Source organism: Malurus melanocephalus, unplaced genomic scaffold (assembly GCF_030028575.1).
Source record: "Malurus melanocephalus ecotype Western Australia unplaced genomic scaffold, MMel_1.1 scaffold_310, whole genome shotgun sequence".
Taxonomy (NCBI): domain Eukaryota; kingdom Metazoa; phylum Chordata; class Aves; order Passeriformes; family Maluridae; genus Malurus; species Malurus melanocephalus.
This window is the reverse complement of record NW_026623542.1, coordinates 481,282-500,215: the sequence shown is the minus strand read 5'-3', so window position 1 is coordinate 500,215 and position 18,934 is coordinate 481,282. Positions and strand designations below refer to the sequence as shown.

Here is an 18,934-nt window from a genome sequence, read left to right as displayed (position 1 = left end):
ACGAGAGGGGCCGCTCTGGCCCGCTGGGAGGACCGTGGGTGCAGACGAGAGGGGCTGCTGGCGCGCCCCGCGGAGCGCAGGTGTGGAGGGAGATGCGCGGGGGGTCTCCCCCAAAACCCACGGCATCCGCGGTGATCCCACCCTGATCCTGCGCCCTATCCCGAGGGGAGGGTCCCGCTTGGAAGGGTGTAGCTCTCTCCCTACTCCCCTGCAGCTCTGAGCCCCCTCAAACCCGGGGTGAGGGGTCCGCACTSTGGGGTGTGTGTGTGGATCCATCCAGGGCCTGCGCTGAGGGAAGATCCCTGAAGGTGGGGGTCCCCTCATCACAAAGAAAGAGAGGTCTCTGTTTGGGGGTGGTACCATCSTGATTTCCCACCCAAAGGGGGTCCCTCTTTTGGGGGGAGGGGGCAGAGGGGTGGTCCTGGTCCTCTCTCATCCCAAGAAGAGGTCCCGATTTAGGGTGGACCCATCCTGGTGCCCCATCCCAGAAGGAGGTCCCGGCTCCTTGGAGGGGGTAGTGTCCCATCCTGGTTTCCCATTCCAAAAGGGACTCCCTGCTTGGCAGGGTTCCCCATTTGGGTACAACACCGACGCCAGTCCTCCTTTCCCACCAGACACTCCCATCCTATCCCAACCCTCCCCCGTCCTGCCCCCGCTCTCCGGACCGCTGTCCCTTCTAGCCTGGACCTTGCCCTCTTTCCAGACAGGTTCTATCTTCAGATCTGAGTGCTGCGCACTGCTCCCATGGAGGTGAGCCYGGAGCAGGGGGGTTATCATTCCTGTGGGGTTGGCATTCCTCCYTTTCCCGACCCACCGCTCTCCATTTTCCCTCCAGATCCCCAAAAAACTGGTGAACGCGGTGTCTGGCTGTGCTGACGATGCTGTGGCGGGACTGGTGGCCTGCAACCCCGGCCTCCGGCTGCTCCAGGGACACCGGGTGGTCCTKCGGGGTGACCTGCCGGCCATCCGTGGCCGTGTGGCCCTGCTGTCCGGAGGGGGGTCCGGCCATGAGCCCGCCCACGCAGGTGAGACCCCTCCCCTGCCCCACCTGAACCCTCCACCCATGGACACGGTGCCGAGCCCTCTTCCCACTCCACAGGCTATGTCGGGAAGGGAATGCTGACTGGAGTGGTGGCTGGAAATGTGTTCGCATCACCGTCCGTGGGCAGTGTCCTTGCAGCCATCMGGGCAGTGGCACAGGCTGGAGCAGGTTGGGAACACACTGCGGTGTAATTTTGGGGTTTCCCCCTCCGGTGCTGTGTCATTCCCGTTGTCTCTGTGTCCATCCCACAGCGGGGATCCTCCTGATTGTGAAGAACTACACTGGGGACCGGCTGAATTTCGGGATGGCCCTGGAGYGGGCGCGGGCTGAGGGGGCCGACGTGCAGATGGTGGTGGTGGGCGACGACTGTGCCTTCGCTACGCCAGGAAAAGCCGGGCGCCGCGGGATCTGCGGCACCATCCTCATCCACAAGGTGCTGCTGGGACCCTYTCTGGGGATTTTGGGAWTTTTGGGAGGTTGCTCACCTGCTCTGTCYGGGACAGGTGGCGGGAGCTCTGGCMGAGGCAGGCGCAAGCTTGAATGAGATCGTGGAGAAGGTGACGGCGGCTGCCAAGGCCATGGGTGTGTTGTGTTGTYCYATGGGAATGCTGTCCTGYGTCCCCYAGCCCCAAATCMCGAAATCCCSCCAGGTTTAATGGAGCATTCCCACSCACACAGGTACCCTGGGKCTCAGCCTGTCTCCCTGCAGTATCCCAGGATCCAAGCCCTCGTTCCAGCTGGCTGAGGATGAGATGGAGCTGGGGTTGGGTGAGGAGTGGCCCCTCCGTGTTTCCTTCAGATTCCTGGAGGGTCCAAATGTCCCTGGCCCCCATAGGGAGGCGTCACCAGGACTGGGATATGACACAGCCCTGTCTCCACAGGGATCCACGGCGAGGCTGGAGTGCGCAGGATGAAGGTGACAGGGGAATCCTGCTGTTTCCTCCCCATCCCAGCTTCCCCCTATTCCCACTCTGCTCTTCCCCTGCTCCATATCCCCTTCAGGTGCTGCCAGCGGATAAGGCCGTGGAGACAATGCTGGAGCACATGACGGATCCATCCAATGCTTCTCACTTGTCCCTGAAGCCTGGTGAGGCCCCCAGACCCCCCCGTGTTCCCCCAAATCCCCCAGATCCCAACCTCMTCCTGTCCCCCATCCTGCAGGATCCTCCGTGGTGCTCGTGGTGAACAACCTGGGTGGATTGTCCTGCCTGGAGCTGGGAATTGTGGCCGGAGCTGCTGTGCGCTGCCTGGGTGAGTATGGTGGGGAGCTTGGGGCCTCGTTCCCTGTCTCCAGCCACTCTGGAATGCTCTCACCTCGCTCCTGGATCCTGCAGAGAGCCGAGGGATCCGCATCGCCCGGGCCTTGGTGGGATCCTTCATGACAGCACTGGAAATGGCCGGAGTGTCCCTCACCCTCATGCTGGTGGATGAGAAGCTGGTGGAGCTGATCGGTAAGTTCCTGATGGGAATGTGGCCTGGGATTGGGGCCTGGGGTCTCCAGGTGCTGGGTGTCAGGACACAAGGTCAGTGGGATGTCTGGCAGTGGAATTTCTGGCTGCTGAATGTGCCAGTGAGGATCCAATGGGATCCGAGGCGTCACACAGCTCTGGCTCTTCCAGATGCCAAGACCACGGCCATGGCGTGGCCCAACGTTCCTGCAGGACCAGCGACCACCCGGAGAGAGGAGGTGCCAGCGCCTACAGAGGGACCCAGGAAGCTGCAGRATGAGACWGGAACTGGTACAGAKCYCCTGTCCCTTGTCACCCCCTCCCATGCCTGAGTTTCCCGTGGGAATGTGCAGAGATGCATCTCCTGTCYGCAGGGCCCGGCACGGCGCGGGTGGAGCGGGTCCTGCAGCGGGTGTGCAGCACCTTGCTGGGTATTCAGGATAAGCTCAACGAGCTGGATCGGGGAGCAGGTGATGGGGACTGTGGCCACACGCACGCTCGGGCAGCTCAAGGTGGGTGTGTGGGATGTTATCCAGGGAATTGTGGGGAATGGTACCCCAATGGYACCTCCCGGGAGTGGGGAGTTCCCCAGGACATCCCTTCTTGGGATTTAGGAACCCTGGGGTGCCCCTTCCTCTAACTGTGTCCTGGAAGGTCTCTGCATCCAGGCACAGCTTCCCCATGGAATTGAGGGCTGTCCCTGTTTGTCCCCGTGAGTGACAGGGCCACCCCCATCCTGTTCTCCCTTCTGTTCCTGCAGCCATCCAGGAATGGATGCATTCTCGGCCGCCTCCAGCCGTGCCAGCCCAGCTCCTCTCCTCCCTGGCTGATGTGTTGCTGGAGCAGATGGGAGGCTCCTCTGGAGTGGTAAGTGGGAATGGGAATGGGGGGACACACCCAGCAGTGTTCCCAAGATGAGACTGACAGTGTTCCCAAAGCTCTACGGGCTCTTCCTGACGGCGGCCGCCCAGAGCCTGCGGGGCCGCAGCGATTTCCCGGCATGGGCTGACGCCATGGAYGCTGGGATTGAGGCCATGCAGAGGTCAGTGCCGGGGTCTGTGGAATCCAAATTCCTTCAAAAATCCCAATCCCCCCTGAATTTCTTTGCATTCCACACAGGTACGGAGGAGCTGCGCCAGGAGATCGGACAATGGTGAGTGCTGGGAGAGCCCAGGAGCCACRAAGGCTTCCAGGGCAATGCCAGGGAGTTTCCCCTGCACTGCCTCCCTGCCTAATTCGTGCTTYTCCCAGCTGGATTCGCTGTGTGCAGCTGCACAGGCTCTGCAGTCCCTGCGCAGTCCCAGTGCTGACCCGCTCCAGGTGCTGGCRGCTGCTGTCCAGGTATGGAGAGCTGGCAGTCAGGATGGTGGGAAAATYGGATGGGAATCCCTGCTGTTATCCTGGAAAACACTGTTTTCCCTGGCAGAGCGCAGAGGCAGCAGCAGAGGCCACCAGGCACATGGAAGCTGGGGCAGGCAGAGCCAGCTACATCCGCTCATCCCGGCTGGAACAGCCCGATCCCGGGGCYGTGGCGGTGGCAGCCGTGCTGAGAGCAGTGCTGGAAGGACTTCGGGATGCCCAGTAATGACAGGGATGTGTATCCCAAAAAATCTGCGTCCCCTTGTAGTGACAGAGATGTGTATCCCAATAAACCTTCGTGTCCCTGTATGTGACAGGGAGGTGTATCCCAATAACCCTCTGTGTTTCTTCAAGGACCTGTATCCCAATAAACCTTTGGGTATGGTCCCCAATAACCCTCTGTGTCCACCATGGTGGCAGGAACCCAATAACCCTCTGTGTCCACCATGGTGGCAGGAACCCAATAACCCTCTGTGTCCACCATGGTGGCAGGAACCTGTATCTCAATAACTCTGTGTCCCCACCCTGATGACAGGCGTGTATCCCAAAAAACCTCTGTGTCTCCCATACTGGTTCGGAGGTGTGGAACAGTGGGATTTGGGGGTGTGAGGGTGCCCCCCATCGCTCCAGGCTGGGAAGGGAGATGGGAMAAGGGATCCTGTGACTTTGGGGGAGGAAGGAAACCCAGGGTGTGGAGGGGAAACCACATGGCTCACATGGCTCTGGGCACGGGGTCTGGGAGGGATTCTGGGAAAGGAGAAGCAGTGATGGGGCAGAGTGTGATCCCAAATCCCGTGGGGTGACCACAGGGAGCTGTGCTGTGTCCCCAAGGAGCCAACCAGGACAAGTCCTTGTAAGGGAAAGCTTGGCTTGGTCAGGACATGCTCCCAAGCTCCCACCTCTCCCACCCCAGCTCCCAAACCCTCCCTTGTCCCCAGGGATTCGAGTGCTGGAGCSCTGCAGAAGCCAATGTTTTATTCCATGTCTGTGAGGTCCCTGAGTGGCTCCATCCTGAGCCGGATCCTCTCAAGTGCAAGTGATACGGATTCTCCTCTTTGCTCCAGCCAGGCTCTGGCAGCTCCAGCTGTGGTGCTGAGGGATGGCACTGGGAAGCGCTGGCGTTTGGCATGGGCTGAGATCCAGGCAGGAGCTGGCACGTGGAGGCACAAGGACACAGCTTGGGAATGCTGGGCAATCCCAGGGATCAGCGCTCGGCRGAGAGCAGGGGCTGTGGGAGACAGCGATGAGCACGGATCCCTCAATCCTTCCCCACCTTCCAGACTGTGCAGTTCAGCTCCCCACATCCATCCAGCGTGTCCCATACCTGGCGGGAGTCYGGGCAGTTGGAATCTGGGCGCTTCCAGCTGGGCCTGGCCAGGGCACCCACCACCAGCACCCCAAAGAGGAGGATGAGGAGCCCCAGGGTGTTGGCAAACACGGCCTCGGAAGGCAGGAGCTTGTATGCCGTGGTCTCATTTTTCCTGGAGTGGGGAAGAAGGGTTGRGAATTTCCTGGATGCATCCAGCCTYTCCCTAAACCCCCTCAAATCCTGCAAGGGAAGTGTGTGGGGAACCACACACCTGAGGGAGGAAGCACTCAGTTCCCTTTGCTTTGAGCTGGTCACTCCCAAATCCAGCCCAAATCCACATCCTGAGCACCCCCATCCCTGTGAAGGTTCTCCCCAAGCCCCCCTTCCCTGTGAGGGATCTTCCCAAGCCCCCCCCAACTCTCACAGGCTGAAGAAAAGCTTCTCGTTGATTCCTGACACACAGGAAGCCACTGACAACATGAGGATGGTGGAGCCAAAGAAAACATGGACAGGTTTGTAGAGCACCCGGAGCCAGGCAGGAGCCCAGGGAAGCAGGAACGCTCCAAAACCCGCTGCCCACTGCGGGAAGAGAAGGTGAGAGTGGAAAACCTGCAATGCCAGAGGGTTTGGGGGATCTGGGGGGATGTGGTTCCCACCTGGCAGGAGAAGAGCAGGACAGTTCCCAGCCCCATCCAGCTGTGCAGGGAGTACATGTTGGGTGTCCCTTGGGAATTATGGAAGCTGAACACAGCTGCCAGCCCCAGCACGGTCAGGACGAATGCTCCCAAAGCCAAACTGCCGTGCAGCAACTTCCAGGGGAGCTTGGGGCCGCTCCAGGTGTTGGGAACGCGGTAAACCAGGGCGGCTGTAAGGGGGAAAAAAGTCAGGAAGGAGCTGTGTTGGGATCCCTGCAATCCCTGTGCTCACCTGCGCCGTAGAGCACCACCAATCCCGTCACCATCAGCACTGGGTGCCAGTTGAACGTCCGGGAGCTGCCATCCAGGGAAAAGCCCCCGCGCCAGTGCTGGCACCAGGTGCCCACCATGGCCACGCAGAGCAATCCCAGCGTTCCCAGAAAGGCGCAGAAGGGCAGGAAGGGCACATCCAGCAGGTCCATGGTGTGCTGGTGGCACCTGCGGGCGAGCAAGGAGCCGGCTCAGGCTGCGGATGTGGTCCTGGGGAGGAGCTGAGGAAAGGGGAACTGGGAGCCCCAATAGGGTGGTGGGGGCCCAGCTGCTCCTCGGAAAGGTGGCGTGGGTGGAGCTGCTTCCCAGCCAAGGATGGTGGCCYAGCTGCTTCCCAGCCTGGGAATGGTGGCAGGGATGGATTCAGGATGGTGGCACCTGGGGATTACTGAGGAGGGTGTTGGGGGTCTCTGGTATCTCCAGAAGGAACCATGGAAAGGGGAACTGKGAACCCCGAGGGCATAACCAGAGTCCAGCTGTGCCCTGCACTGGGGAGGAGATCAGCAAAAGGACATGCAGAGCTTAATTCCAGGGCACAGACCCCTAGGGAATGGCAGCGAGGGGCTCCCAGTGTCACTTGTCACTGTCCCCCTGCCAAGAGCCCAGCCGTGCTCATTTGCACCTGATTTGCATGTGATTTGCGTGTGCACCCAGAAATGGGTATTTCTGTGCCCTGCGGGGGCGGGGAAGGTCCTGACACACTCAAATCAACTGTCCCACGGGACACAGAGACAAGAAAGGGACGGAAACACATGGCCTTATGGTTCCCCAAAATCTGRGACTCATGGATCTCCCAAATCTGGGATACTGGGTGCCACGGCTCCCCGAAATCTGGGAACACGTGGCTCCACAGCCTCGCTAAACCCGGTCCTGACGCTACCCAAAACGCAAACCACGAGGTCCCTCAGCCCCTCCCGATGCCGGAGCCGCCCCCCGCCCTCCCCAATCCTGGGGCAGTACCTGGGCCCCACCGCCCCCTCCTCGTCACTGGGCGCCGCCATCTTGGCGGCCGCCGCTCTGCCCGCTCATCTCTATGGTTTCCCCGCCCGCCCGAATGTGCTGCCACCGAGATGAGCGGCGGCCAGAGCGGCCCCCGCGTGTCCTCCAGCCTCCACTTCCACCATCACTTCCGGCCCCGGCGGCTGTTGCCATGGAGACCAAGATGGCGGTGGCGGGTGAGCGCCCGGGGCGGGGGWCGCGGCGGGGACCCACCGGAATGCGCGGGACCGGGACCCCCGGCACCCAGGGTGTTTGGGGATGCCGGGAGGGCGGCCTCGGGAGCGGGGTGGGTGTCGGGGACAGGGCGGCGAGAGGGGACACGGGGGCTCCGCAGTGGCGGCTTGGGGCAGTGGGAAGCGGGGGAGTGACGCGGGGTCTGGGACGGGAAAGACGTGATCCGTTAATCCCCCTATCCAATACCTTTCTCTATGATTAGCTCTTCCCCCCATATCTAGCCCCTTTCCCACCATTTCCAGCCACTTTCCATCCCTTTCCAGCCCATTTCCCCCATCCATCTCCATGTCTCCCTCCTCGGGGAGTTCAACCCCCAGCACCGCCCTTCTCCTGCCAGGAGACGGGGAATCCTTGTTCTCTCCCTCCCTCTCCAGCCAGGATGACCCCGGGGGGACCTGTTCCCGTGGGATATGCATCCCACGAGGTCTGTACCTGCTCCCGTGTCCAAAAATTCCTGTTTGTCTCCTCTCTCACTCCACTCCCCGTGCCTGGAGTGGGACATGTTCAAACCTGCTCAGAACTGCCCATGAACTGGGACCAGGAATAACCTGCTTGGACTGCCCCTCGGGGCTGCACGTCTCCCTCATTTCTGGATTTCCTCGCGTGGGGATTGGGGTGAATTTGAGAGAGAAAGAAGAGACGGAACTGGGGAGGAGAGAGAGGACACAGCTTGTTGGGTTTTACTGGTTTCTGGGATCCATCCCAATCCCTGTGKTCTCTCTCCAGGTCCAGGATGTCGGGAGAGACCCTGCTGAGCACCGCTAGCACCATGATCCATTTGGAATGCCAGGGCTGAGGGCTCCAAGTCCCAGGAAGGAAGATGCTCCAGCCCAGCAACTACAGCCTGGTGCTGTTCATGCAGTTTGTCCTGCTTTCCTATGACCTCTTTGTGAACTCCTTCTCAGAGCTGCTCCGCACAGCTCCGGCCGTGCAGCTCGTGCTCTTCATGTGAGTGTCAGGGAGGTGGGGCAGCAGCTCCAGGATATCCAGAATCCCACAATCCTTCTGTTTTTCTGGCAGCATCCAGGACATCGCCATCGTCTTCAATGTCATCATCRTCTTCCTCATGTTCTTCAACACCTACGTTTTCCAGGCGGGGTTGGTCAACCTCCTTTTCCATAAATTCAAGGGAACCATCCTGCTCTCTGCAGCCTACCTGGCGCTCAGCATCTCCTTCCATGTCTGGATTATGGTAGGATGGGGTGGGCACAGCTGTTGGATTTTCCCAAGGGATTTATTTTTCCATGATCCTCAGCTTCTCACAGTCCTTTATCACCATCTCCCACTAGGAGATGTCCCATGGAAGGTRTCCCATTCCATGACTCCATGGCTGGCATAGGGCTGGAAGGGTTTTGCCTGATCCCAGCCCCATCCCAGCTCATTCCCTAAGGGCCGTGACCCATTAGAAAATCCCCTTTCCTCAGGGAAAGCCTGTGCTAGCAGCATTTGGTTTTTCTGGGTTTTCCTTCTCACAGCTTCAAATGCTGTCCAGGCTCCTGGATCTGGCAGCACCTTCCCCTTTCCTTTCCCAAATAAACTCCTTCTTGGCCCCTTCCCAATGGAGCAGTTCCCATCCCCAGGACACCTCCTGAAGTTGCCCCCATCCTGCTGTCCTGGAGCACAGGGGATGTTGTGGGSTCTGGGAGCTGCTGTGGCTGCTCTGGTGCTGCCCACGCTGTCCGGGAAGGGGATTTGCAGGGATTTGCAGGGATCTGCCGTCTGAAGCCGGAATAGGTCCCAGCTCAATGCCTAAATCCTCTGAGCTGCTTAACCTTTGGGGTAGGGGGCTTGCCTGGCTTTTCCAGGTGTTATATATGCATGTATGGCTTSATGTGCATGCATCCTGCTCAGAACCTTGGGAGTGGGATGAGAGTTCTGGGGGTGCTCCCCAAAACTGCCCCAGGGGTTATTCCCAGCTTTCYAACCCCCTCAGAACCTGCGCTGGCGCGACTCTGGCCGCTTCATCTGGACCGAAGGCCTCCAGACCCTGTTCGTTTTCCAGAGGCTGGGTAAGGACTCCCGGGATCAGGGTGGGATCCTGCACCTTTTTGGGGGTGCAAGGGGCCCTCTCTTATCCCAAAATTCCCTGCAGCGGCTGTGCTCTACTGCTACTTCTACAAGCGGACAGCTGTGCACCTGGGAGACCCCCTCTTCTACCAGGATTCACTCTGGCTCCGCAAGGAATTTGCCCATTTCCGTGGCTGATTTATTTCCAGCACCCTCTGACGTCTCCTTGCACCCCACAGACTCTGTTGGAGTTGGCTCTGGTTCGTCCTCTCTCTGGGGACCAGCCCTTGGGATTTTGGGAATCAGTGTGAAGCTTGTGGGGTGTCCCTGCATTTCAGCACCAAYGCCTTGGTTGGGACTGGAATGTTTTTGGAAACCATAAAGGAATAAATCTGATGTGTTTTCTAGAGGCTGCTGGGTGTTTGTGCCCACCCGGTGTCACGGCTGTACTCCCAATAGCTTTACATTGTAACCCAGCTCAGCGCTGCGCTTGCAGCYGCAAAACGCGGATAAAACGCGGATTAAACGCGGATATTCCCATCTTCCAGTGTGGGATTCTTATCCCAGTGGATGGATTTGGAGGACGGGGGACGCGAACCCGCGACTGAGCGATCAGTCCGCCAACCATAGAGAGGTGCGGGTAGARCGGCGGAGCGCGCGCCGCCAGACCATGGTGGGAGGATAGAGCGGCTCCGCCCGCGCGCTCGGCGCCCTCTCCCTCAGCGCCCCCAGGCGGGCGAGCGCGGCGGCGGCGGTTCCCATGGAGATGGAAGATGGCGCCCAGGGGTGGGAGCGGGACCGCGCGGGAAACGGGAGAGAGCSGAGGGATCCGGGAGGGATCCGGGATGGGGGCGCCGCTGGGAACGGGGCTGGGGGGCGGCCAAGGCACTGCGGGGCTCGGGGGGCCGCGCTACCGTGCCCGCTCCGTGCTCCCCCCTCATGGCCGCCCCGTGTCCCCTCAGGCCGCCATCGCTCCTCCACTCCGCTGCAGGTCCTGCTCTTTCTCAACGGCTGGTACAGTGCCACGTATTTTCTCTTGGAAGCGTTCGTGTTTGTGTACAAAGGTGAGTCCTTTGCTCCAGAACTCTTCCTTGATCCCTTCAGCATGGGCAGGGATGTGCTGGAGTAYGGTGCTTCTCTTGCAGTGCTGCTCCTGCCCTATCCCGTTTCCAACTTGGTGCTGGACGTGGTGCTGCTCCTCCTCTACCTCGGCATTGAGGCCACACGCATCTTCTTTGGTAAGTCTCTCGAATTCCAGAGGCTCCACCGGGAGTTCAGAATCCTGGTACACCCCCAAAGTCCATCCCTGGATAACCTGGGACAGTGGAAGGTGTCACTGCCCATGGGAATGGGACTTTTAATTTCCCTCCCCACCCAAAACCCTCCATTATTTCCATGATCTGAYCCCCACCCTGTGTTCYACAGGCTCCAAGGGGAACCTGTGCCAGCGGAAGGTGCCGCTGTCCCTTAGCCTGGCACTTACAGTGCCAGCAGCTGTGCTGGCCGTGTACTACCTGCTGCTCCAAACATATTCCCTGCGCCTGGAAGCATTCCTGAGCGCCATCCTGCTCCTCTTCTACGGCCTGGAGCTGCTCCTGAGCCTCCTGGCGCTGCTCTCCTTCTCCAGGTGCCGCATCCYGGGAGCTGGGGAACCCGGCGTGGGAGCTGCCAGGTTGGTTTGGCACCCATACATCCCTGTCTGTCCTTTTCCACAGCATGGATCCCTACTGAGGACACGGCACAGGGACACAGGGAAGCTTCACCTGTGCCAGCTCTGCTCCCCAGCCCCAGGAAGGGGGAGAATCCCACATTTCCCACTCTGCATTTCACCTGCTGCCACCTGGACACATCCCTTCCACCTTTGTCACTTCCACGTGGACACATCCCACCCATTTTTCCCGCTTCCCACCTCACCAGGAACCTGCTGCCACATGGACTCGTCCCTCCGTTTTTCCACTTCCCACTTGACATACTCCCAACCTGGATACATTGCTCTCACCTTTCCCACTTTCCACTGGACTCACTCCTCAGAGCTTGAGCTAGCTCAAGGTATGATGAATCCTTATTTTTTTCTACGACCTTCCAGAATAATTCACTATTTTCCAATAAATATTTATTTTTACCTGGTGCCAGGGAATGTGGGTCCTCCTGGAAATGCTCAGGTGCTTCCAGCACCTCACAGCTGGTTTGGGAAGCACAGGAGCCCGTTGGAGGAGGACAAGGGTAAGGGACAACAGGCGCAGAGGTGTCCCCAAATCCCTCCCCTTCCCTCATTATCCCAAATCCCACCGTAGAAAGGCAACAGAAGTGCTATATAAAAGACTGACGTCATCTGAGTTTATTACACAATTCCAACCTATCCAAAGACAAATCTAATCACTGCGAGCAGGAGGGGCGGCACCTCGCCGGGGCTTCCAGGGATTTGCTCTGCAATTTGGGGGCAACTTTTGCCCCCCTCCACTATTTGGAAAGAAACTAAAAATCTGTGGTGGTAAGTAAAAAAAACCCAGAGCTCTCCTGGTGAGTGCTCCCACCTCGTGGGGCTTGGGAAAATTGGGGTGGTTTTTCCTGAATTTGGGTTACTTCAACTTAAAAAGACTCCCAGGGCCTGGGTTTTCCCACCCGGGGGTGATTCCAGCCCTGAAAGTCACCCGGTGTGTCCTGACTCATCCTGACCCTCCTGGGCTCTCCCTCTCCTGCTCGGGATCCTGAGGGGACATGAGGGGACATGAGCGGGTCACAGCCTGCCCTGCCTCTTCTGCTTCCTCTAAAACAAGGAAGGTTCTGTGGGAGAGGCTGGAGCTGTTCTTTGGGTGGGAATGCTGCTGTGGGGAATGTTGGGATAGAGGAGAGGGTGACCCCTGGCCCAGCTCCAGCCCCTTTTCCCCAGCTCCTGGAGGGTGAGGGGGCAAAGGAGGAGCATGGTACACTGTCCCGCCAGGGTGATGGGGACAGGAGTGTCCCCAAGCAATCCAGAGGACGGCACATGGCTCCTGATCCTGGGATTGGGAGCTGTGCATCTCTTAAGCCCCCAAGCTGCACGGGGAGGGCTTTGTCCCCTCCGTTCCCTTCCASACTGGGAAGGGCTCACAAACCTCCCTCCATGGAATAAAAGCACCATTTCTCTTTGGGTCCGAGTGTCCATGGAGCAGAGTGGGATGGCCCCAGGAAGCAGCAGCAGCGGTGGGGGGATTCCCAAGGCCACGAGGTGTGGGCGGGGGTCCCGCCTGGAGAGGGCTGGGAGTGGCAGGGAAGGGGCCGGGATGGGGCGGAGCAGCCTCGGGCACGGCGTCCTGGTCGAGGTGAGGAGATACAAGTCCATTAAAAACCACTTCCTGCCAAATTCCTGCTGGGAGACAGGAGAGGAACGGTCAGCGCACCCTTCCCTCATCCCTCACACCTCCAGCGGATTCCTGAGTCTCCCACCTGTCTCAGTGGTGCCGGTCCCTGTCTCTGTCCCTGTCCCGATGCCGCTCGTGCTCCCGGCTCCGCTCCTGGAAATACTCCTCGTGCCGATCGTCGCTGTGCAGCAGATCGCGGTGCCGCCGGCTGCTCTCACGAGACCGGCTGGGAGAGCGCTCCCGGGATCGATGCCTTTTCCTTTGGGAAGAGTCAGAACCCAAAGAGTGACTTTTTAGTCATTCACCTGTGGGGAGGATCCCGTTCTCTGGATCCAGGGGGGTACCTGGATACCTGGAGCTGCTGCTGGAGCTGCTGCTGTAGGATTTGGCCTCAATTCCATGCAGGCAATCCTTGAGGGAAGAGAGGAGGACGCGGCACCGCTCGTCGTTGGCCACGCGCGACTGCTTGATGACGGCGATGGCTGTGAGCAGCGTCTCGATGGCATTGCTGTAATCCCCTGGGGGAGCAGAGCAGGGTGTCAGGAGCAGGAATCCCTCCCAGGATGGGGGACACGGAGGGACACGGGAAGTACCTGCGCTGGCGCCGGACACCGCCTTGGAAATGGCACTGCTGGAAATGGCGCGGTTGCGGTTCATGATCTCCTCAAACTCCCCTTCGCTCACAGCCGGGATTGGTGGGCCCAGCTCCCGGCTGTCGGCACAGGGCGAAAGATGGGTCAGCGGGATCCTCCCGAGCATTCCACCCCGTGTTACCRCTTGGCTCACCTGCTGTGGTTGTAGGGAGCCATGGCTTTGCCGTAGGTATCCGGAGGGGGTCCCAGGGCAGCGGTGGGCGGCGGGAAGAAGGCGGGATTGAGGTGCAGGGCGGGGGGCACGGCCCCCGGCGGGGGCACAGCCAGGGGTGGGGGCAGCCGTGGTGGGGGCAGCAGGTGCTGGTAGGGAATTCCAGGAGGAGGCGGAGGGACTCCAAAAGCAGAGGAGAGGGGAGGCGGAGGGGGCATGGGAGGAGGGGGCAGCCCCATGAGGGGCAGTGCGGGGGGGCGGCTGAAGAAGGGCAGGACTGAGGGGGGCTTCTCCAGGCGGGCGGGGGGCAGCGCATTCTCCGTCGGTGTAGCCCGGCCGTCCACCGCATCCACGGAATCCCGGGAGTGGGCCCGTGGTGGCACACCTGGAATTGGCACGGGGAAAGAGTGGTGAGGTGCAGCTGGAGGGTGTCCAGGTCTCTGAGAACTCCTGCTCCTCCTCTTCCTCCCACCCCCAGAGGGCTGGAGGTGCCCAGAGAAAGATCCRTCCAGCCACACATTGCCTCTGCTTCCATGTGTTTTTCCAAGAGGGGCCCAGCTCTACAGCAAGACCCCGCACGGTGCCCTGGGGACAGGCAGGTCACAGAGATAGGAACCAGAAGCCACAAGGAATGGTAAGAGATCCCCAAAGGCATCCAGCGACCCAGAGAACCTGAGATCTACACAAGGATTTGGAAAGGCCTAAGCGTGGAGGAACACAAGGGGACAGAACCCAAATGCTGACAGCAATGGAGCTGCTGCTGGAGGAAGGAAAACTCAGCATTCCAAGAGGGATAAGAAGCCTTGCTCYATCCAAGTTGGCTTCAAGGATGAGACAGGAGGGGTGTAACAGGAGCCACGGCTCCCAGCGGTGACAAAGGGTGCACAGGACCTCTGCTGTGCCCTGGAGGCAGCCAGAACTGGTCCCAGGGAACACTCCCTGCTCCACCAAAACTCCAGGGCAAGTTGGGACACAGCCTAAGTCAAGCAGCTGATCCCCTTRGGCACTGGAGCTGGAGGAAGGGATTGAAGCAACTCGGCTGGGAAAGGGGGTTTTCCTTGCACAAAACATGCCAAAGGATGTACAATGACCAGAGCTGGCCAAGACCACCTTGGACACGCTCCTGCCAGGACAATCCCTGCAGATCCCGTCGCATCGCTGCGGAGTGAGGCCAGGACCACGTATCGCCACTGAGGGACGCCCAYGGCCAGGCCCCAGCTGGAATATTCCTCCAGTGTTGGGCACCTTACCTCCGCAGGGATGGAAAAATTCTGGAGCAGATCCAGAGAGGAGCTACTAATAGATATGGAGGGTCTTAGCTATGCTGAGAGCCTGAAGAGCTTAAGCCCATTCAGTTTGGAGAGGAGGAGGAGGAGGCTACGAGGGATCTTCGCAGTGTGGGAGCACCTAAAAGGGGATCATAAAGACTCGGGTCAGGAGCTAATCCGGCTCAGGAATGGGAAAAACAACCCCCAGACGCTCCTGGCAGGGTCTCCCCCCATCCCAAGGGCTCGCTRAGCTGGGCCTGGCAGCTGATTCAGGGGATCTGGGATGTGTGTGAGGTGGAACCCCCCGCCCGTGTCATGCCGGTGCCGCACTCACGTTTGCGAGCCTGAGCCTCGAACTGTGACAGGTTCTGCCGGGTCGCCAGCCTCACCTCCACCTTGTCTCCATTCAGGATCTTCCCGGGAAGCAGCTCCAGGAGTTTATGGACTGAGTTCTCAGAGGCAACCACCACCTCCGCATACCTGCATGGAAGAGAGGGAGGTTCAGCCCTGAACCCGCTGCAGAGACCCCTCAGGACTCTCCTCCTGATCCCATCCCAGTGTTCCATGGCCCCTCCTCACTTTTCCATGCTCTTTGGGACTCTCCATGAATCCCCTGTGCCAAGCAGGAAAAGCGCCGGCTGCTCCCTCACCCTCCACAAAACAATGGATGTGACAGCGAGGGCCTGGCTCCTGCCATTCCCACCCCAAATCCCAGCAGCTCTCACCCCTTGGATTGGCCATTGGCTCGGTTCTCCGCGAATTTCAGCTCCACCACGTCGTAGACTCCGACGGAGCGGATGGTCTGGATCAGCTGCTGGTCAGTTGTCCACTGAGGGGACAGGGAACAGGCTGATATCCATGTCTCTTCCCAGTGTCCCCCATGCACCTGAGGCATGTCACCCCCAGACTCTTTCAGGGAGCTTAAAATCATCCGGAATAAGCCTTGGGAATGGGTATCAGAGGTCTCCCCGTTCTCCATACAAGATGGAGCCTTCTTAAAACTGTCCCTGYATCTATGCACAGGAAAAGGTGACTCAGGAGCAGCCCCCGAAGTCACAGCTCTGAAGGGGCACCAGCAGATACCCCAGCCCAGAAACTCCTCAGGCATACAAATCCCTTTACCCTGAGGATCACAARGCCAAGCCCAGATCACAGTCCATCTCAGAGCACCAGGACAACGTGGACTGAGAAGGAGCACCCCCCTCCAAACCCCTGCAGCTCCCTGAGAGAGCCCAGCAGCCCCTTGGGAGTTACCCAGGTTCCCAAATTTCCCAGGAATGTGAACTTACCCAAGAGAAGCTCCCGACGTAGACAGCGGCCCTCTTGTTCCGGAGCCCGCTGTAKGTGTACAGGATTGCTGGGGGTTTGCTGTTGGGTTTGGGAGATGGCTCCTGACGGGTCTCCAGAGGCGCYTCCGAGCTGCTGGAACGCTTTTCCTGGGGCTGGGAGCTGGCTGCTAACACGTCATCGTACAGATCCATCTGGTCAGCATTACTGAACTCCGGGTCCTGCTGGGAAAATGCTGTGAGATCCCTGCTTGGGAAGCCTTCTTTGCTATTTCCAAATCTGYTGTTCCAATTCCCAAGTGGAATTTCCAAGTCGAGTCCAAAGGTTTAAGGCCCAAATCACTTGGTTTGGGTCAGTGCACAGTTGGGATTACAGCCACCCCCTCACCTGGGTAATCCCTAAACACAGGGTGACAGGCCCTGCTTTCATGGAATCATGGAATRGTTTGGGTTGGAATAAGKWCCCTAAGAATCATCTCATTCCACATCCTGCCATGGACAGGRACACMTTCCACTATCCCAGGTTGCTCCCTGTCCGCTTGGCCYGGAACACTTAYAGGGACGAGGCAGSCACAGCTTCCCTGGGAAATCCATTCCAGTGCYTTACCATCCTCACAGGGAAGAAATATTTCCCAATATCCCGTCTAAACCCCCTCTTAGCTCCAGCACATTCCAAGGACCAGCCCACTGGGACCCCAAACAACAGGGCAAGACTCAGTCGCTTYTCTGGGAAGCCACCAGGGAGAAATTCCCACTTTGGAAGGCAAGAGTTCAGTGCTGGAAAACCAAATGCTGGAAAACAGGGATGAGCCTCTCACTCCTTAGCAACACACACTTCCCAAAATTTCAACTTGGGAATTGCACATCCCCCTCAAACTGTGCCCAGCACCCCAAGCTCACTCATTTTCTGGAAAAAAAGCCCTTTTTAGCATAGGAGCTCCCACATGTCTCATTCCTCCTCTTGRCACAGGAAGCTAAGGAAGTTCTAGAGCTGGGAATTCCAGCATGTCATAGATCTACCTCCCAGTTCCCACTCTGTCCTGGGCTATAATTAATTTGGAACGTCCAGTGAGTGCTGTTTACTATGGATCCCAATTCCTTGCCAAGATTTTGCCGAGAGTTACATCCCACAAAATCACTCTGTGAGGATCTGTCCCATAGGAGCTGGCAGGCCATAAAAACCAGATGTTCTGCTCCCAAATTTTAAATTCCAGGCAGTTTGGACAATGTTTTGTACTGGAGACAGTCTGAGGGTCAGGGAATTGCAAACATCCCACGGGGAGTGGGACAGGGAAGGATGCTCAGTGCACATCTTTCCAAAGATCATGGAAATCCAAAACTCCAATCATTTTCCCTCTTCCTGAACTTTTGCTTCTGTATCTTTCCACGGACCTGATAAAAGAAGTATTTGAAGAAGGACCTGTAGTTTTGTGTTCATTCCCATGAAAGCTCAAGTGTTTGTTTAATCCAACTCCCACACTCCCACCTCCACCAGGAGTCTTTGGACACAGCCCAAGGCTGGAAGTTTCAGAAAGTCAAGACCAAAAATAGGAAGGAGGGGCTAGAGGARGAATCCTTTGGAATCCATTAGTTCTGTTACTTAGAGAAGCTTCAACTCGGGAGATTTTAGGGATTCTCCAGCTCCCAATCCATGCCTGCTGAGCTGAGCTGCACAGGGATGAAGCTGGGCATTATTAGTGGGAATCACCACGTGGGATTGTGGGATTTGGAATTACAGTGGCATCCCTGGAGTGCCACAGGGACACCACAACACTTTCCCACTGCTTTGATCCTGACACGGATTAATTCCACATTTCCTCCTGCYATACATCCCGAAGGGAGCATGATGCTGGAGTCGTTGGCCTGAATCATCATTCCAGCTTTGAGAATCCTCCATCCACTTGGTCTTCCCGGGAGATTCCATGGGATATTCTCATCCAATAACCAACAATCTCCTCTTCATCCCTCCAGGAGCTCATAGGAATTCCTTTCTCCACAGTGATTCCTTCCTCCAGGTGCTTGGCTTCCAGTTTCCATGACTTTTCCTCTTGCCAACTGCTTTCCATGATAGTTTTTATTTTCCAACATCTGCCTTCACATTTGCTCTCCCAGATCCACGAACTCCCTAAAATTTGCTTCTCCAACATCCCCTTTCTTCACCATTTCCTCCTATGAATCCCAGATATTCCTGGGATGGGACAAGCRGTCCCCACACAGCTCCCAGGCTGGGTGATCCCATGGATTTGGCTCTCAGTATGCCCTTACAGTGTGATTCCCTGGAAGTGCCTCTTCCAGCTGGGATTTCTCATTTTTCCAACCGGGACGCAGCTAAACCCTTAAATCCCAAATATCCTGTAACCAGCCATGTGTCACAACCCACAGGAAAACTTTTAACCACAGCTGGAGTGGCAGCCACCAGAATCTGGGAATGACCAGGAATGATCCTTCCCTTTTCCCAGCCACACCAGCTGCATCTTCCACTGGGATGAGCTGCAGGACACTGGAATCTCTTCCAAAAAAAAGGGGGGGATTCTGCACCCCCATCCCACCCCTCACCTGGGTGAACTCCTCGTCGGCGTAGATGTCAATCAGATCCACTCCCTCGGACATATTTCCAGAGCCGGGAAAAGCAGGAGCCCGGGCTGGGACCGGGCGGAGCTGGGACACGGGAGGTGCTCTGGGAAGGGAGGGGCAGGGGGTCACTGAAGCCCTGGGGACATCCTGGGGGTGTTCCCCCAAATCCCCCGTGTCCCCCAAATCCCATTTTCCTCTCAAATCCATGTCCCCCTAAATCCCTGTGTTGCCCTAAATCCCATCTTCCCTCCAAGTCCCTGTGTCCCTCCAAAACCCTGTGCTATCTTAAATTCCTTCT

The 18,934-nt window shown here is 58.3% G+C and overlaps 5 protein-coding genes across 8 annotated transcripts in view; 3 read left to right on the top strand and 2 right to left on the bottom strand.

The window, feature by feature from the left end:
• The first annotated feature begins 2 nt into the window (after positions 1-2).
• TKFC (triokinase and FMN cyclase) lies at positions 3-4,244 on the top strand. Its single transcript, XM_057377391.1, has 18 exons — positions 3-80; positions 704-750; positions 836-1,025; positions 1,100-1,210; positions 1,294-1,475; positions 1,546-1,624; positions 1,721-1,810; positions 1,924-1,958; positions 2,045-2,129; positions 2,204-2,293; positions 2,377-2,493; positions 2,662-2,781; positions 2,865-3,002; positions 3,251-3,357; positions 3,429-3,532; positions 3,610-3,643; positions 3,742-3,831; positions 3,917-4,244. The coding sequence occupies exons 2-18, from the start codon at positions 745-747 to the stop codon at positions 4,073-4,075; spliced, it is 1,737 nt and encodes a 578-aa protein (XP_057233374.1). The 5' UTR covers positions 3-80; positions 704-744; the 3' UTR covers positions 4,076-4,244.
• Positions 4,245-4,809: 565 nt separating this feature from the next.
• On the bottom strand, positions 4,810-7,868 carry LOC130580105 (lysosomal membrane ascorbate-dependent ferrireductase CYB561A3). Of its 2 annotated transcripts, none has more exons than XM_057377386.1 (6): positions 7,789-7,868; positions 6,086-6,291; positions 5,815-6,023; positions 5,583-5,737; positions 5,174-5,330; positions 4,810-5,077 (listed from the first exon to the last, which is right to left on the bottom strand). In XM_057377386.1, exons 2-6 carry the CDS (start codon positions 6,273-6,275, stop codon positions 5,054-5,056), a joined length of 735 nt encoding a protein of 244 aa, XP_057233369.1. In that variant the 5' UTR covers positions 6,276-6,291; positions 7,789-7,868; the 3' UTR covers positions 4,810-5,053. The 2 variants fall into 2 exon arrangements, with proteins under 2 accessions (XP_057233369.1, XP_057233368.1); XM_057377385.1 differs by lacking the exon at positions 7,789-7,868 and adding an exon at positions 7,084-7,187.
• On the top strand, positions 7,219-9,574 carry TMEM138 (transmembrane protein 138). The gene is made up of 5 exons (XM_057377387.1): positions 7,219-7,298; positions 8,083-8,304; positions 8,377-8,548; positions 9,290-9,365; positions 9,449-9,574. Exons 2-5 carry the CDS (start codon positions 8,177-8,179, stop codon positions 9,559-9,561), a joined length of 489 nt encoding a protein of 162 aa, XP_057233370.1. The 5' UTR covers positions 7,219-7,298; positions 8,083-8,176; the 3' UTR covers positions 9,562-9,574.
• Positions 9,560-11,491, top strand: TMEM216 (transmembrane protein 216). Its single transcript, XM_057377390.1, has 6 exons — positions 9,560-9,623; positions 9,772-10,149; positions 10,326-10,427; positions 10,509-10,601; positions 10,789-10,990; positions 11,079-11,491. Exons 2-6 carry the CDS (start codon positions 10,137-10,139, stop codon positions 11,092-11,094), a joined length of 426 nt encoding a protein of 141 aa, XP_057233373.1. The 5' UTR covers positions 9,560-9,623; positions 9,772-10,136; the 3' UTR covers positions 11,095-11,491.
• A 187-nt stretch (positions 11,492-11,678) lies between these two features.
• Positions 11,679-18,934, bottom strand: part of CPSF7 (cleavage and polyadenylation specific factor 7) — a 7,971-nt gene continuing 715 nt past the window's right edge. Inside the window, exons 2-10 of one of the 3 annotated variants that reach the window (XM_057377381.1) lie at positions 18,619-18,739; positions 16,066-16,284; positions 15,502-15,605; positions 15,111-15,256; positions 13,491-13,893; positions 13,298-13,416; positions 13,057-13,222; positions 12,790-12,963; positions 11,679-12,709 (exon numbers count right to left, since the gene is read on the bottom strand). In XM_057377381.1, the coding sequence (XP_057233364.1) occupies positions 12,795-12,963; positions 13,057-13,222; positions 13,298-13,416; positions 13,491-13,893; positions 15,111-15,256; positions 15,502-15,605; positions 16,066-16,284; positions 18,619-18,672 (1,380 nt within the window). In that variant the 5' untranslated portion in view covers positions 18,673-18,739 and the 3' untranslated portion in view covers positions 11,679-12,709; positions 12,790-12,794. Of the gene's footprint in view, positions 12,713-12,789; positions 12,964-13,056; positions 13,223-13,297; positions 13,417-13,490; positions 13,894-15,110; positions 15,257-15,501; positions 15,606-16,065; positions 16,285-18,618; positions 18,929-18,934 lie in introns of those variants that run through there. The other 2 variants (XM_057377380.1, XM_057377379.1) reach the window with 2 other exon arrangements.